The sequence below is a fragment of the Manacus candei genome, unplaced genomic scaffold, assembly GCF_025592945.1.
Source record: "Manacus candei isolate 608988 ecotype Guabito, Panama unplaced genomic scaffold, ASM2559294v1 h1tg000065l, whole genome shotgun sequence".
Lineage (NCBI taxonomy): Eukaryota > Metazoa > Chordata > Aves > Passeriformes > Pipridae > Manacus > Manacus candei.
In genome coordinates, this window is record NW_026138113.1 from 9,205,324 (window position 1) to 9,220,374 (window position 15,051).

The 15,051-nt window shown below is 38.3% G+C and overlaps 1 protein-coding gene across 7 annotated transcripts in view; it reads left to right on the forward strand.

Moving 5' to 3' along the window:
- Positions 1-3,616: 3,616 nt before the first annotated feature.
- Positions 3,617-15,051, forward strand: part of DPY19L3 (dpy-19 like C-mannosyltransferase 3) — a 34,017-nt gene continuing 22,582 nt past the window's right edge. For 2 of the 7 annotated variants that reach the window (XR_007907526.1, XM_051806017.1), the window contains exons 1-6: positions 3,617-3,881; positions 4,972-5,114; positions 6,566-6,699; positions 13,106-13,196; positions 14,030-14,151; positions 14,356-14,501. Coding sequence is in view for 5 of the 7 variants with exons in the window: in XM_051806017.1 (XP_051661977.1) it covers positions 5,012-5,114; positions 6,566-6,699; positions 13,106-13,196; positions 14,030-14,151; positions 14,356-14,501 (596 nt within the window). In the remaining 2 variants the exon portion in view is untranslated. Of the gene's footprint in view, positions 3,882-4,971; positions 5,115-6,565; positions 6,700-7,275; positions 7,326-13,105; positions 13,214-14,029; positions 14,152-14,355; positions 14,502-15,051 lie in introns of those variants that run through there. The other 5 variants (XR_007907527.1, XM_051806014.1, XM_051806013.1 and 2 more) reach the window with 5 other exon arrangements.

Here is a 15,051-nt window from a genome sequence, read left to right on the forward strand (position 1 = left end):
CGCTTTAGTCACTTTTATTTCATCTGTATGAAATATGAATATGGAAAATTCAAACACTGAGCCAGTGTTTAGAGAGAGGGGGATCTGTTTAAATCAAAAAGTATTTGAAATACTTTACTGCCATTTCTCACCCTTGTGTCAAGTTATTACAGTTTTAATACTGTTAATACAAGTTTTATCAAAGTAACTGTGGTGATGAAATATGAGACTGTTAAAGTCAAAATACTTGTAAGTCTGCATGCAGTGAGGATGGGACAATGCTGAAGGACAGAACTGGAATTTCAGAATTCACACTGAAGCTAGTGGGAGTTTTTTCCCTAATTTAAATAGAGTGAAAGCCTTGCACAGCTTTTTTCAGGTAAGTGATTGATCTTTGCTTATCCATCACATCAGCCAAAACATATATTGCGACCTAATTTTAAATATACAGCATATTTCTTGGCCTTGCTGGAGCTTTTCTTCCCATCTTTTTCAGGGGGACAAGAAAAGTCTAATTCAGTTACAATTTCTGGAGAGAAAAGAGAGAGTATGGCCAGAGTACCTATTGCTGGTGTCAGCATGGTTTATATTTACATAAACAGGCAAACTTTTCTTCTTATTGTCATTTTATTTTTGCTATTATTATTATGGCCCTGGACCAAATATGTTGAAATAAAAGGTGGAAAACTAAAAATGGGTTTAGATGCAATGCTACAGATGCTGTGTCATGCAGCTTTGTCACATTTTCTCTAATGCAAAACCTGGGGAAAAAAGGTGTCTGGGCTAAAATACCATCCTCACTTCAGCTTAATAAAACAAAAGAGCCCCATCAGAAGTTTCTCCCCTCCCATAAATAACCTAGTTGAGTATGATCACAAACTGGACTGGACCCAGGTTGTTGGGATAGAGCAGCACTGACCGAACCTTTGATGATTGTGACACTGCTGGGAACTTGGAGAAAATGGGCAAGAGCCCTGCCACACACCAGTGGGATCTGAATGACTCTGTCCTATCTCTTTGGCAACTATATATGGTTGGAATTGCTGCAGAAAAGTTAATGCACCACATTACTGAGGGTTTTTTTGCAGCCCCTTCTAGGCATATTTGGAAAAGAGCTGTCACACCAAGTCACTCAGGAAGTGAACCACCATGAGAATTGACCTGACCTAATAGTAGCTTGGTAACAAAATTCAGAATAGGTAAAACTAAGATTCTTTTACCCAAAAGCAAAACTTCAGGACCCTGACAAACTGTAAAAGTTGGAAAAAAAGAGAGAACCTAGAAATTTGGTGTGTTTGCTACACACCACGTGGCTGCTGAACAGCAACTAAAAACATTGCAGGTTTAGACTCAAAATTTACTTGGGCAGAATTCGAGTCTTGTGTTTCACAGTAGCTCTTTCTACAGTACTGAATGTGACAAGCCAAGAGAAAACAAATGTAAACAGTATAAAGAAATTGAATTTAAAGTTTCATTCATTCCCTGTACGCTATGGTTTGTAGATGTCATTTGCTGAGATTATGGGGAACCAGGTACTAACATGAAGACTTTGCTACTTTGATCTAATTGGAACAGAATGAGCAAACAGAATATTGTTAAATATCCTTTTGCTGTTCTGGCAAGTAAAAAGCCAGCATTACAACAGTATTATAAAAACACTGTAATGATATAATAATAATAATCAGTATTACTGATTGCTTGCTGCAGTTTGGTGAATTTTAATTTACATTTTATAATACAGTTGTCAGATACTAATATCAGTCTGGAAGCTCTTTAGTTCTCCTTGAACTCTCTTCTCTCTTCACAACTTGAAACATTAAATTTCTATCAACGAACATGTTGCCCAATACATTGTTTCAGTGAGAATATAAATAACTCCATTTTTTTCTAGTGCTGCACTCAAACGCTTATTGCAACAGGAAATGACTTGTTAAAATATACAGAACTGAGGAAAAATGCCTTTTTTTTTCCCAACTATCTAATCTTCTGCTCTTTGAAACCTGAACAATAGGTGTTAGTATTTCAAAAGGAAGGTGATAGCTGATTAGTTATCCTAAAATGACTTAAAAGTAACATTTACTCTTAGATACATTAACAACTATGTAAGGCTGTCCAATGCTTTTCTATAACACAAACTTCAGCTCTAATAACACTATTTTGCAGTGTAGACTGTGTTATTAGTTCAGGAACATCAGTGGGATTTGTACTGCTGGTCCTGTGCAATCATTTGCACAAAATGGAAAACTGCTCCAGCTGACCAGAGTAACTTATCTCAAAAATCATTACATCCACGCACAGTGTCACAAAATACCATAGAATTAAGACAACTCCCCTCTTCTCAGGGATTTCTAAAGCTCTTCACTGATTATGTTTTCTAACCAACTCTGCAACTTTTTGTTCCATGTAGAATTTACTTTTCATTGGCCTCTTTACAAGTAGTGGATAAGGAGAATTTCCATTCAAGGAAATATCTTCCACAGCATTCCCTTTCTTAGAAATTTAAGTACATTATCTAACCTCCTTTACACAAAACCCTACAGACATTCGAGGTGTTTTTTCTTTTTTTACCCCGTAAAATTGCTTGTCTCTATAAAATATGTTCATTTTAACAAACACCTGACATGTACGATGTGGCAGTGATGCTATTAGGGATAAAAAGAAGGTGAAGCTCGTAATTCTTTAGTTCTCACATTCCAAGTTAAGCATTTCCCACAAATGTACCACCTGCCTTACTGTTCTAAATGAATAAATAAAAACCAAGTATGGTTGGTCTGTTTGCTGTAAATTGATTTATAGTAGAATTTTTAACTATTTTGAGAGCTTTATCTGAGGAAGTAAGAAAATTATTCTGTTTGTTCTAAAATACTTATAAAACATTCTAATGTTTTATGTTCTAATGTGCAAAGCAAATACTGAAAAAAAGCTCTGAATTACCAGGACGATTACTACTTACAGTTTTCTTGGTCTCTCTGAGCATGCTTCCTATGAGTTTCATGCCTCTTTTTGCTCAACGACTTTTTCACTCAACCAAGGTTGTGGAATGCAAAAGAAAAAAAAAAACAACACAACTCAGTATTGCAGTACTGTAAAATGGTGATGGAAAATCAACTAAATACTGTCCTGAAGAAGTGAGCTCTATCCCTGTCTGATGCTCAGAATTTGCATGGATTATTGGGAAATCGGCTTTCTGTGATAGGATCTGGTTATGAGTTAATGGGGAATGTTTTTTGAAGACACTACAAGTAACATTTACAGGAAAAACATATTGCATGGGTAGGTTGTACTAGTTAAATAGAACGAATGTTTGTGCTGCCATTACCTTCCTACTAGAAAAGGTCTTTCCCCCCCAAATGTTTATGGTGCAATTAATCAAGACACACAATAGAGCGTATAACGAGTTAAATACCAGGCGCGCCTCTTTAGGATTCTAATTTCAATTTGGAAATCAAGTACACGTGACAGTATATACATGGGGGGAAAGCGGGGGGGAGAAAAAAAATTAAATTAAAATAGGACAAACAAATTCTAGGGCCCTATTTTAGCACAGGCTCTCCCCGCGGGGTGAGACATCCCGACCCTCGGCGGGGAGCGCATCCCGCTCCCCGCTCCCACCGCCCCGTTCCCGGCCGGATTTCCGCCGCCCTCCCGCCTCGGGAATTCAAACCAGCGCTGGAACCCGTGTCGGGGCGGGCAGGGCCGGCCCTGTGACGGGGCTGTGCCCGCCCCGCGGCCGCCCCGCCCGGCAGGGCCGAGCGCTCGGCGCCGCGCCCGCCCTTTCCCTTCCCTTTCCCTTCCCTTTCCCTTCCCTTTGCCTTCCCCTTCCCTGCCCGCGGCGGGGCCCGGGCGGTCCCGCAGCAGCAGCGCCGGCGGGAGCGGGAGCAGCGGCCGCGGAGCCCCCGCAGGTACCGGCGGGGTCCGGGGGAGGCGGCGGGAGGAGCCGCCCTGGGCCGCGGAGGCCGCGGGGAGCGGCCGGGCCCGGCCCCGCTCCGGTCCCCCGGGCACGGCTCACCTGGGCTGGGGCGGAGCGTGGGGAGACCCGGCCGGGGAGGGGTGGGGATGAGCATCTCGCCTTTATTTAATAATTGATTGTCAGGTGTTCCACGAAACAGCTGTTTCAAACCAGCTTAGATACACGCTCGCAGAGTTCCCCCCCCGTCCCCCTCCCGCCGTGTTTTCCCAGGTGTTTTCCAAAGCTGATCCGCTGCTAGAGCTTGGAACGAAGTTCCGTGGTTACCAGCGCAGTTACCCCAGCGGTGACACAAACCCCAGCTGCCGCTGGCTGGGGATGGAGCGGGTTTTTGTAGGGTGGGATGTCGCTGGTTTCCAGGTGTGGAGTGGCAGGATGGAGCAGTCCGATGTGTGGAGCATCCCTGGATTGCTGAGAGCACCTGGGAGTTGACAGGGGAATGACTGCCTGCGCTTTTTGTCTTTCTTGTAATGTTCAAAAATTCTGTGGTGCTTTACCAGCATGAAACATCAAGTATTTTTTTTTTTATTGCTGTCTCCTGTTTTTTTATAACACGTGTTCCCCCGGTATCCTATGGCCCCCCTTTTTTGGGATTTCCTGAAAGCCAGGATTTAAAAAACGGGATTCCTATTTTAAACACACAACTAAAATACCCAGAAAGAACTTATTTTTTCTTTGAAAGGCCTACACTTTTTTTAAAAAGAGGAACCTTGAGTGTGTTTTGAGTCAAGGGCTAAAAGTGAGGGCAGTCAAAATAATAATCATTCCAAAAGCCTGTTCAAGAGTGTGTAAAATTTTGAACCTTAGGTCATTACAAACGTTTGCATTACTTTCATTTGTTCTCTGAGTTGTACAGATTACAAAAAAAAATACTTGCATTTTTGTAAGATATGCTTCAATACAGTAGAATTCCCTAAGTCAGAGTCTGTGATATCAGTAAGATGTGGTTCTGTTTTCACATATTTCACACACTGTTAAGTGAATGTTTGGGTAGGAAGATGCATTGCTTGTATGTGTCCATTTAGGAGTCAGGCTGAAGAATAATGAATTAAAGTGACTGACATCATGACAACCGTAAGACAGAGGAGGGTTGGAAAAGGCACAGAAGCAGCAGAAGATCAGCCTTCAGAGGAGACAAATGTGAAGCCTGATGGGAAAATTCCATCTGGTGGGTAACGAAAAGAATTGTAACTTTATGAGTTTTTAGTAATGTTTAGCTTTTGATGCCTGTCCTAGGCACAGGTTAGAACTAGGTATGTACCCAATGCATTGTCATACTTAAATATCACCAAAATCAATTGGATTAGACAGAGGATGTGCAGATTGCTGTCAGTGTCATCTCTTTTAAAATCCTGATGTAAATTGGTGAGAACAAATTCAGACTTCATGTGTCATCGTAGCTTCTTAAAAGAATCCCAGTTCAAATCATTGGTAACCTAAAAGGATTTGAAGACAACTGATGAGATGTGCTTAAGTACAAGCAGATTGCACATAAAATCTGAACTTACCTGCAAACTTTTGCTTTTTAACTTGTAGGACACTAGGTAGGTAGATTTAAAAGACAGACGTTAAGTGTCTGAATTCCAGGATCTTTTTAAGTAAACAAATTCTGGCAATATTTTTGTATGGAATTATAGCTTTAGAGCTGACAAAGTTTGTTGTTTTTTTGTTTGTTTGTTTAAGTTACTTTAAGGGCTGTTTCTATATATGCAGTTTGGGCAGAGGAAAGGAAAGTTACATGTTTGTTTCCACACAAACACACTTGGGGTAAATACACAAAGGGAAAGTGATCATAGTTCTCATCCAGCCCAGCCCTCAGTTCCATGGAATTGCAGGGCTGGACCTTGTTATGGAGAAGTCACACAGAGTATGAACTAGCCATTTCAAAGATAAAATTCCAGGTCACTAAATCCTTATTAAACCTTACATGAACTTAAAAAAAAAAAAAAAAAAAAGAAAACCTCAACAAACTAAAACCCAGGAATGTAAGTGTACAGTAAATGGCTTGAGCTACCTAGAAACACAACCTTTCTTTCCTATGATTCCATCCCTAATCTTATTCCAGTGTCAGCAGGAGGCCATCTGCAATTCAAAGCAGGACACCATTATCAAAGGCTGCTTTGGCTGCTGTTCAGTCTCTTTGTGGGGATTTAGTGAGACTTCTGAACCTTCAGTGCTGTTTTTTACAAAAAAGCAAGCAAACCCCCAAAAAACAGGGAGCCATTTTATGACACGTGAAGGAGATGTTAATTTCTCACTTTGTGTTCTAAGTGTCATCCTGTATTGCTTGAATTAAAAATGTTCTCCTGGAGGATATTTCAATTTAGAATTACAAATTTGGTATGTCACTGATCTAAACTTGTATAGGATCATGGTGTTCCTAAATTGTAACTACATTTTACCAATTAAGGCACCTTTTATTTCACTTTGCACGTAAATAAAATCCTCTGAGTTTGCTATATGAGAAAGTAAATAACGCATCTCCATAAAGATGTGTTAAAACCAAATGTCCTGTTACAGAATGTGAACTGTACTAGGATAGGCAATGTCTAAATGACTTTCCAAAATTCCTTTAGGTTCATTTATGTGTTTCACAGACTGAGTTATTTTTCTCCCAAGATCATACAGGTGGAAAGCTATGGAACATACTCTCAGTAACTGTTGGTGGAATTGTTGCCATCTCCCTTGGACTTCTTACTTCTGTTTATGTTGCTACCCTGCATGAAAATGACCTGTGGTTTTCCAATATTAAGGTAACAGCATTAATATGAGCATTAATTGAAATTTCATTTCTTTATGTATTTATCTTGTAACGTGCTCAAAATGGTAGAATATTTCATTTTGAAAAATTCAATTTAAAAAAAGCTGTTCTCTCCTTCCCACCATTTTTTCAATACTTCATCAGTTCTATAAATACCTGTCCCCAATTTTTCTCTAAAAATATTGCTACACAGCTCCTGTCTGAATTGTAGCTACAGTTCTTCCAACCATCGATCTTTATCTAGAACAGAATTTCAACATTCTGCTCTATGTTTCTCTGCAGTCATCTTTCTTTTATCCAAAGCAGTCCAAAATTTAAAAAAAAACAAACATAAAACCAGTTAAAATAAACAATATGCAAAATCCTGGCAGATCAATCTTTAATTACATTTATACTGTGATATTGTAATACAGTTTAGGGACAGTCTTTTACTAGCCAATACAAATTTTATATAATGTTATCCTAAATGTGCAAGCCTCAAAACGTAATTTCAGCCATTCACTAATGTAAAATCAAACATTCCCAAGATCTAGGACTGACTAGTTTTTTTCCTATAATCATTGCACAGAAAATAATGCCGCTGTACCCATAGCTAAATTTAACCAGAGAAAAGAACAGGTGAGTCATTTTCCTTTCAGATGCCTAAAATTCACTCTGCCAGGTCTGTGTATTATGTTATTCAAAGAGTACACCTATTTAACTGAAATAATTGCATTGCAATATGTCTTTCCTATACTACACAATTTTTCTGTCCCAGAAACGTTTATATTCCCCTTATAAAAATAATTCGCACTTACTTAAACAACTGCTGTTGTATTAAACATATAATACATTTTGTAAAGCACCTTCATCTTTCTTTGAATATATAGATAGATGGTATACAATATATTGAAGGTACACCTTAGGTTTGCCTTTTGCTTCCAAAAGCACTTATTGAATAATTTCAAGGTGTTTGAAGTACAAACAGACATGGATTTGTGGCAACGTGTGGACGTAACAGATACAGTGTTTTTATTCTGTGAAACTATTCCAAGGAGCACAAACTTCACTGAGATAAGCAATTCTGTAGTTTTAATTAAGTTGTCCCCACTAATTTCATTTGATAATTAATTGTTTTCATTTTAAGTACACTAGAATTCTAGCCATTAGATATCAAAACTGAAGTAACACCCTCTAATTATTTTTAATCTGGATTCTGTCTCTGTAGCTCTCATTTCATCCCATGGAGTTGATTGATAACAAGTAACATTGGAACATGAGCAGTTTCAGCCAATTTGATGGAAAGATTATAAAAGCATTAAGTTCATCTCCCAGCAGGTTAAAGAAGAAAGAGATGCAGGCAGATAACTCTCTGGTCTCACAGTGTCCCTTCTCCACCAGAGAATGCACGTGGCTACAGTGCTAATTTTAAACCTAGTATTGGTTTATGAGTAGTATGGGACAAGAAGACTTCATATGAGGAGTCTGTAAAATTCCCTGAAAAGCTGGGATAGGAAGGCTCATCCCAGCATCTGTAAAACAGTGTATAGACATCTCTGTACCTCTGAGTGTGAGTGGACAGTGTAATCTCTCTAGGAATTTGTATCTTTTCCCAGCACTTCTGGATTGGCTAATCTGGTAATTAGAGCACATAGTATGTACTAATAATGACATGAATAAACTATACTGTGGAACAATCTGAGACACTCAAAAATTACATGGAAAATAAATGGAAAATTTGCTTTTTTTCTCTAACATTTTACTGTTTGGTCAAAAGATATCTTTTTGCATGTATTAACTGAACTTTCTAAAAGCTTGGAAAGAAAAGTTTAAGTTCACACCCCAGCCCAAATTCTCAGAAGGGAGGACTGTAGTCTAATCCTTGGCCCACAGTTACTGCATGCCTTGCTTAGTGAAATGCAGAGGTGATTTTGTTTCATTATGTTTTGATTAAACATAACATGGGGAATAAATGGATGCAATACTGATGCACGTTCAATGTTTCATTAACCCCCCTGCCTATGAAACATGGCAGTGCATCACCACTGCTCTGAAACACAGAAAAGAAAATAAATTCTAAATCAGTTCCTTTTTGCATGCATTTTAACTTCAGTCACACTGAATTGGCTATAAACAGTGCAAATTTGGGGATTTATGTTACTGAAAGCTGATACAAAAACTATGTAACAATATATTATCCCCATGAACTATATTCCTTTCAATAAGCTGCAATTAGTCAGATAATAAGAATTCATACCCAAAAGGGTCTGTGTGGCAACTAAATTAACATAGTGAGATGTAGCAGGAGACTCGTTTTGCCATCTTTTCTTTTACTCCTCTCTTTGTACAGCAGTAGAAGAAGGTCTGCAGTGTTTATCTGGCAGTTTTGCACTAGGCAGATGTTTTTACATGCACTATTTAGGTACAAAAGGTGGAATTTTTGTTCTGAAGACCCTATTAATACATGAACACCACAGTTGCATACTTACAAAATCATATAGTTTGCCAATTGTACTCAACCCTAAAAACTGGAAGTAAAAAGAGTTCATTATGTAAAGTCGTGATTCTTAACTCCTAAGTCATTAAAGTCAGAACTTGCAGACACACTTGCAGTGATTGCCTTTCTCTAATTTCAGTAGCAATTCATCCAAAGCCAGTTCAGTTTTGGGTGTCTTTCAGCAATGGTTCACCCAACCAGAAAACCTGTTTGGTAGTGGTTAAACTGTTTTGCTCTGTTTTGAATGTTTTGCTCTGTTTTGAATATGGCTTTCAGCAGTGCCTTGATTTCAGCTGCTGCAGTGTGTGAGAGTCCTGTTCTTATTTGCTAATAAATACACTGCTATTATCAACTTGCCATGGTCATTGGAGAAAGATGTAAAATTGTTTTCTTACCTGAAAAACTGAAAATGCACATCTTGAGGAGTGGTTTATGCTATGAAGGAGATACACCACTGCTGCTTTTTCTTGCCTTATTTCAAGCCTTCCTGAAAGAATGACAAAAAGAAAAAAAAAACAAAAGACAATGCAGCATACCATGTCACACAGTCAGAAGTTGTGTTTCTGTCCCCTATCAGCGGGAAATAATCACTTATATATATGATGAATATCACAGGTTATAATCACTTATCTTGACCAAACAATTTTGAAGAAAAAAAGTTTGAATCCATTCTCGGAAATGTTAAACCAACAAAGATTTCTGTTTTGATGGTGGAAGTCAAAACAGATTTCTTATCCAAAAATCTTCTCAGTTTTCTTAAAATGTTCTGGCATAACATATCTGAAGTGGCTTGTCTATTTTCAGTGATTTTCAATAGCAGTTTGGTGACTGTTCCTCCAGTTTAGTATCTTTTGGTGCAGAATCTGCTATGAGAATAACAAAATGGGGGCCACCTCTCCCATCAGCTGTTGCATTGCTTGTTCAAACACAAATCCTGAAGAAACTTTGAACAGGAATGAGCCAAGGCCACAGAGCAAATTAATACTCTAAAACAAACATAAACTTCAGAGCATTCATTTGTTCTTCATCCCTGCTGAGTAAGCATTTAAACTACTATTATTGAATTTCCCTTTAATAAAATGGCTGCTTCCAAGAAGTCAGATGTAAAAATACAAAATTTTAAATCTTTCAGACATGCAGGATAAGAGTCTTGGGATTTAGTCTCTGAAGTGCTTATATTTTTACATTTTGAATGCAAAACAAATATGTGTGCCCAGAGAAGCTGTGGCTGCCCCATCCCTGGAAGTGTCCAAGGCCAGGCTGGACGGGGCTTGGAGCAACCTGGGATAGTGGAAGGTGTCCCTGCCCATGGCAGGGGGTGGAAAGAGATGAGCTTTAAGGTTGCTTCCAACCCAGACCATTCCATGATTCTGTGAAAAAAAGGTGGGGAAACAGGAGGCAAACTAATTAGAACTGTACAAAGTGAATGTGTAAGGAGAAGGGCAGTCCAGAACTTTGGGGGTACTTTTCCACAGAAGTACCTGTTGAGTTGTTATGGGTACTTTTACTCTGGATCATAAGTCTGATCTGAGTAGGAACATGACATCCTAACAGATGGGCTGGGGCTTAACCAGCCAGGAGACCATGTCCAAGGATTAAATACCTTTGCTGAAGGTGTGTTCTCAACTGGGAACACTGACAGCAGCTGTCTAGGTTGACTTCCCACCTGTACAGACTAAAAAACAGTTTCCATTACAAAAATTTTGCTTTAGCTATACCAAAAAAGAAAAGCAATTGGAGCCTTATTTATGCTCTTTATTTATACTCAAGTCAGACTTTGGCTGCTTGCTCAGCATTCTGAATGACTTCTTTAAGCTAAGCTGTGGAATTCTGTGCTGCCCATGAAAGAACGTCCTTTTGTTTTGCTGTGTTTAATATTATAAAGATACAGTTGCATAAATTGGAATAATATGTAACTTCATGTGTATTCTGGAGGACAGCAGTCTTTTTTTTTCCTTGGGAGAGTGATAACTTCTTTGTTAAAACCTCACTAAGTGAATATACAGAAAGATAAGTTTGCTCTTCCAATGCTTACCCATAAGTCTGTATTTTATTGACGTGGAATGCAAGGAAAAGTATAAATTGCTGTAGAACTGGAAAAGTATTGTGGGTGAATCAAACAGATGTTATCTTAGCATGAAACAGATGTAAAACTCACTAGTGTTTGTCTCATAAAGTATAGCATTTGGTTGAATACAGCTGGTGTCAGGATTACAAATTAATCATGTTTGAATGCATTTTTGCTAATTAGATCCCCCTCTGTGACTCCTCTCTCCCCCTTAATAAATTCCAAATGTTAACATTCCTTTTTTTTTTTCTTTTTTTTGTATGGACACTTAGAGTCAGCCACTTTTTGGTATTAGAAAACCTTTTAGTAGTGATGACTTTAGAACTTGTTCAAAATCCAACATTCTCATCTTTCTGATTGTGTGGCTTTTGGTTATTTGGTGCCAATGTCAGTTCCTTCTGCTGGTATGATGATGACTTGTTGTCCTAGGGCAGCTGGAGAGTTTAATTGTGAACTTAAATGGAGTCAGTTGTGGTTTTATCTGTTGACTTTTCTCAGACCAGAACTAATACTGGTTTGTCAACAGTTGACTTCAATAAAACACGTGTTTTGAGATAAGATTCTATACTAGGCAGTAAAGAAGAGAGGAACATGATTTTTTTATCCAGCTTTATATTAGCTCTGAAATAGTATTGATTCTGTTCCAGCAAAAGAGATGGGACTGTATAAGAAAGATGAAAGTCTTGGGGTTTTGTGCAAGGTTGCATTAACCAGAGTGGCATTCATAAAAGTCTCTGAAAACAGTAACTTTTTACTTCAGAAATGTCCTTTTGTAAAGAATGACGCATTAATAAGATTATTTTTAGAAATCTCACATAAATTTCTTAATGACTTGCATACACCACATAGAGGAATTTAATTGGATTTTCAAATCTCAGTATAAGCTTTTTCTAACTGGATATGAATGCTTTCTAACCTACTGCTTATATGTTTGCTGGGATGTTTTTGTATAAACTACTAAAAAGATCACTAATAATAGAACCCTTTTGTACAAGATGCCTATTAGTTCTCTTCAGATTGGTTGTTCATGCAGTCTTACTTTGTTTAAATGTGGTTGCCCAAGGCTGTGGATTTGCTGAGTTTCTCTGGGTCTTCACAACTAATGAGTTGACAAAAGGAAGTGAATTCCAAAGTAAAGAGCTTTCAGATCTCACTGGACTCCATCTGCTGCCATATCAGCCAAGAAAGAGCCATAGTTTGAAGTGTACCTGGTTTAGATGATTTGAACATTTTGAAATTAAAGATAACAAGTTCACTTAGACCTAAAACCAAGTCAAGAGTTTTGGCTTTACCCTGTAATTTAAGAATGAGAGTGATGATAGCTGGCTTCCTGCAAGAACCAGCACTGAGCAAGTGGGCAGCAGCATCCTCTGCCAGCTGAAATATCCTTGGCATTTTGGTACAGCCCCAGTATAGCACACTGGATTAACTGAGCCTTAAGCTGGCAAAGCCATGGAATGCTATGGGATAACTACATCTGGAACAAAAGGTTACATGCACTGAGCAAGCCTATGCAGCTTTGAAGTCCAGCTGCTGGCCACTGCACCTATCTAAACATTTAATATTACAAAAAAATTAAGATATCCAGAATCTTTCCAAGCAGCATATCAGAATCACAAAAGCCATATATAGTTCCCAAGTTTACAGAGTCATTTACACCTCAGCCCTTTGCCTCTCACCCCAATTTTCCATGTATTTTACCTTTAGTTGAAGTAAGTTGCACGGAATGCCCAAACCCAAAGCCTCTGTGTAGGTGAATTTCCCTGGTGCAGCAAGAATTTGAGTTGAAGGCAGCTTCATATGACTATGAAAAGCAAATGGAGGGTGAATTTACTGTTGAACTTTCACTTGCAGGAAGTGGAAAGAGAAATTTCATTCAGGACTGAATGTGGACTTTATTATTCCTACTACAAACAGATGATTCAGGCTGCTTCCATACAGCAAGGTATTGTAAACTGTAAAGTAAGTTTTGTTTGGTGTTGCCAGCTGACTGTTCTAGGTTTGGGTTTTTTTCAAATACAACCAAGAACAAGGAATACTGTAACTGTGAGATAGTGTAACAATTGTACTGTTCATATGCCAGGGAGCCACTAAGCTATGGACATAATAAATTTAACAATGATACATTGGTTTCTGTGCCACACCTTCACATCCTGATGGAGGCAGTCACTTTCAGGGACAGTTTTCATACCTGTTGAGGTTTCAGCCTTGCTGGTTTATGTGGTGTACTACCTTCATTTTTATTCTTCTCTTGTTTAATTCGAACTATTAGCTATTTGTGGGAAGGGACAATGGTTTTTTGCTTGTATGCCTGGACAGTGACACAATGGACAGCTTCCAAGGAAATCATACAGTGATGGGGCTTTCTGGGACAGTCTCATGTTTTCTAGATAGTTAACTGTTGCTCCCTAGCAATTTTGGTTATACTACACATTTGTCAATATTAACTTCGCTTGTGCTCAAAGTAGGAACAAGAAAGTTCTCAAGATCCAGTACCACACATTCTATGCTAGGGATGGAAGTATAAAAATAAATGTGTTATACACTACTAAATATAAAGTACTTGAATTAGCACTGTGAGTCACATTTGAAGTGGGGAAGCTGAAGACCTCAGAAGGTCGTGTTGATTCAGAGGTGATGTGTTCTGAATCATTGACTCAAAGTTTGCAGTTTCTGATGAGAGATCCTAAAATACCTTTGAAAAAGTTATTCACTGTTCAAATGAAGATGGAGGAGGAAAATGACAATCTCCTATTTCAATTTCTCTTTATCATTAAGGTTTACATGGTTTAGTATATGACAATAAAACTGAATCTGTGAGGACAATTAACATACTTGAAAGAATGAATGTTTACCAGGAGGTGTTTCTCAGCATTCTGTATAGGATTCTTCCAATTCAGGTAGGCATTTATTTATGGCTTTAGATTGTAAGTGCATTATGAAGATTTCACAGTGAATCATAGCTCCCCTTTGTAGTTATTTTCCAATTAGAAACATTCCTGATACCTTTTTAATTTGTAAAAGCAAAACCTAATTCATACTAAGTATAATTCCCACCCCCATGAGTGTTTTAATGTCAACATCAGTATTCTTGTGTTTTACAGCAATACCTAGAGCCTGTTTATTTTTATATCTACACTTTGTTTGGACTTCAGGCAGTTTATGTCATTGCTCTGTATGTAACAAGCTGGCTTCTTAGTGGAACATGGCTTTCAGGGTTGTTGGCAGCTTGCTGGTATATTACAAACAGGTAAGTGAGATTAAACATTCACTCTTTCTAAAATTGTACCTCATTTCAAAGGTAAGGCATTAAAGCTTTAACTGCATGATTAATTGGAAAAAAAAAACAAAACTATAAGGCCTCTCTCTGATAAGCCAGAAAATGGAAAAAAATGTTTATTAGAAAATAATCAGAAATGAGCTGACAGTTGCAGACTGGGTTTTTAAACTTTCATGAAGTTTGAATAGAAAATTTTGGCTTAAATTGGTCTCTGAAAGTGGACTGCATCTTTCAGATGTGTCTGGACCTCCAGATGATGTGCCCTGTCTTCTGCAGCCTAGGAGCTCTTAGGTGTTACACACATCTGCAGGTATTGCCCTTCAGGTCTCTCCTCACTGCCCCACACCCAACCTCCAGGGATTCCTTCAGCAGCCTCAGCTCATCAGAAGTTCAGCTTCTCTCTTCCCTTATTCCTGTAAACATCTCCTTCAATAAACCTCACAGAAAAAAAAAAGATGATACTTGAGCTGTTCTAGTGCTTTATCCCTTGAAGAATTCTTTGGAGATAAAAACTTAAGAA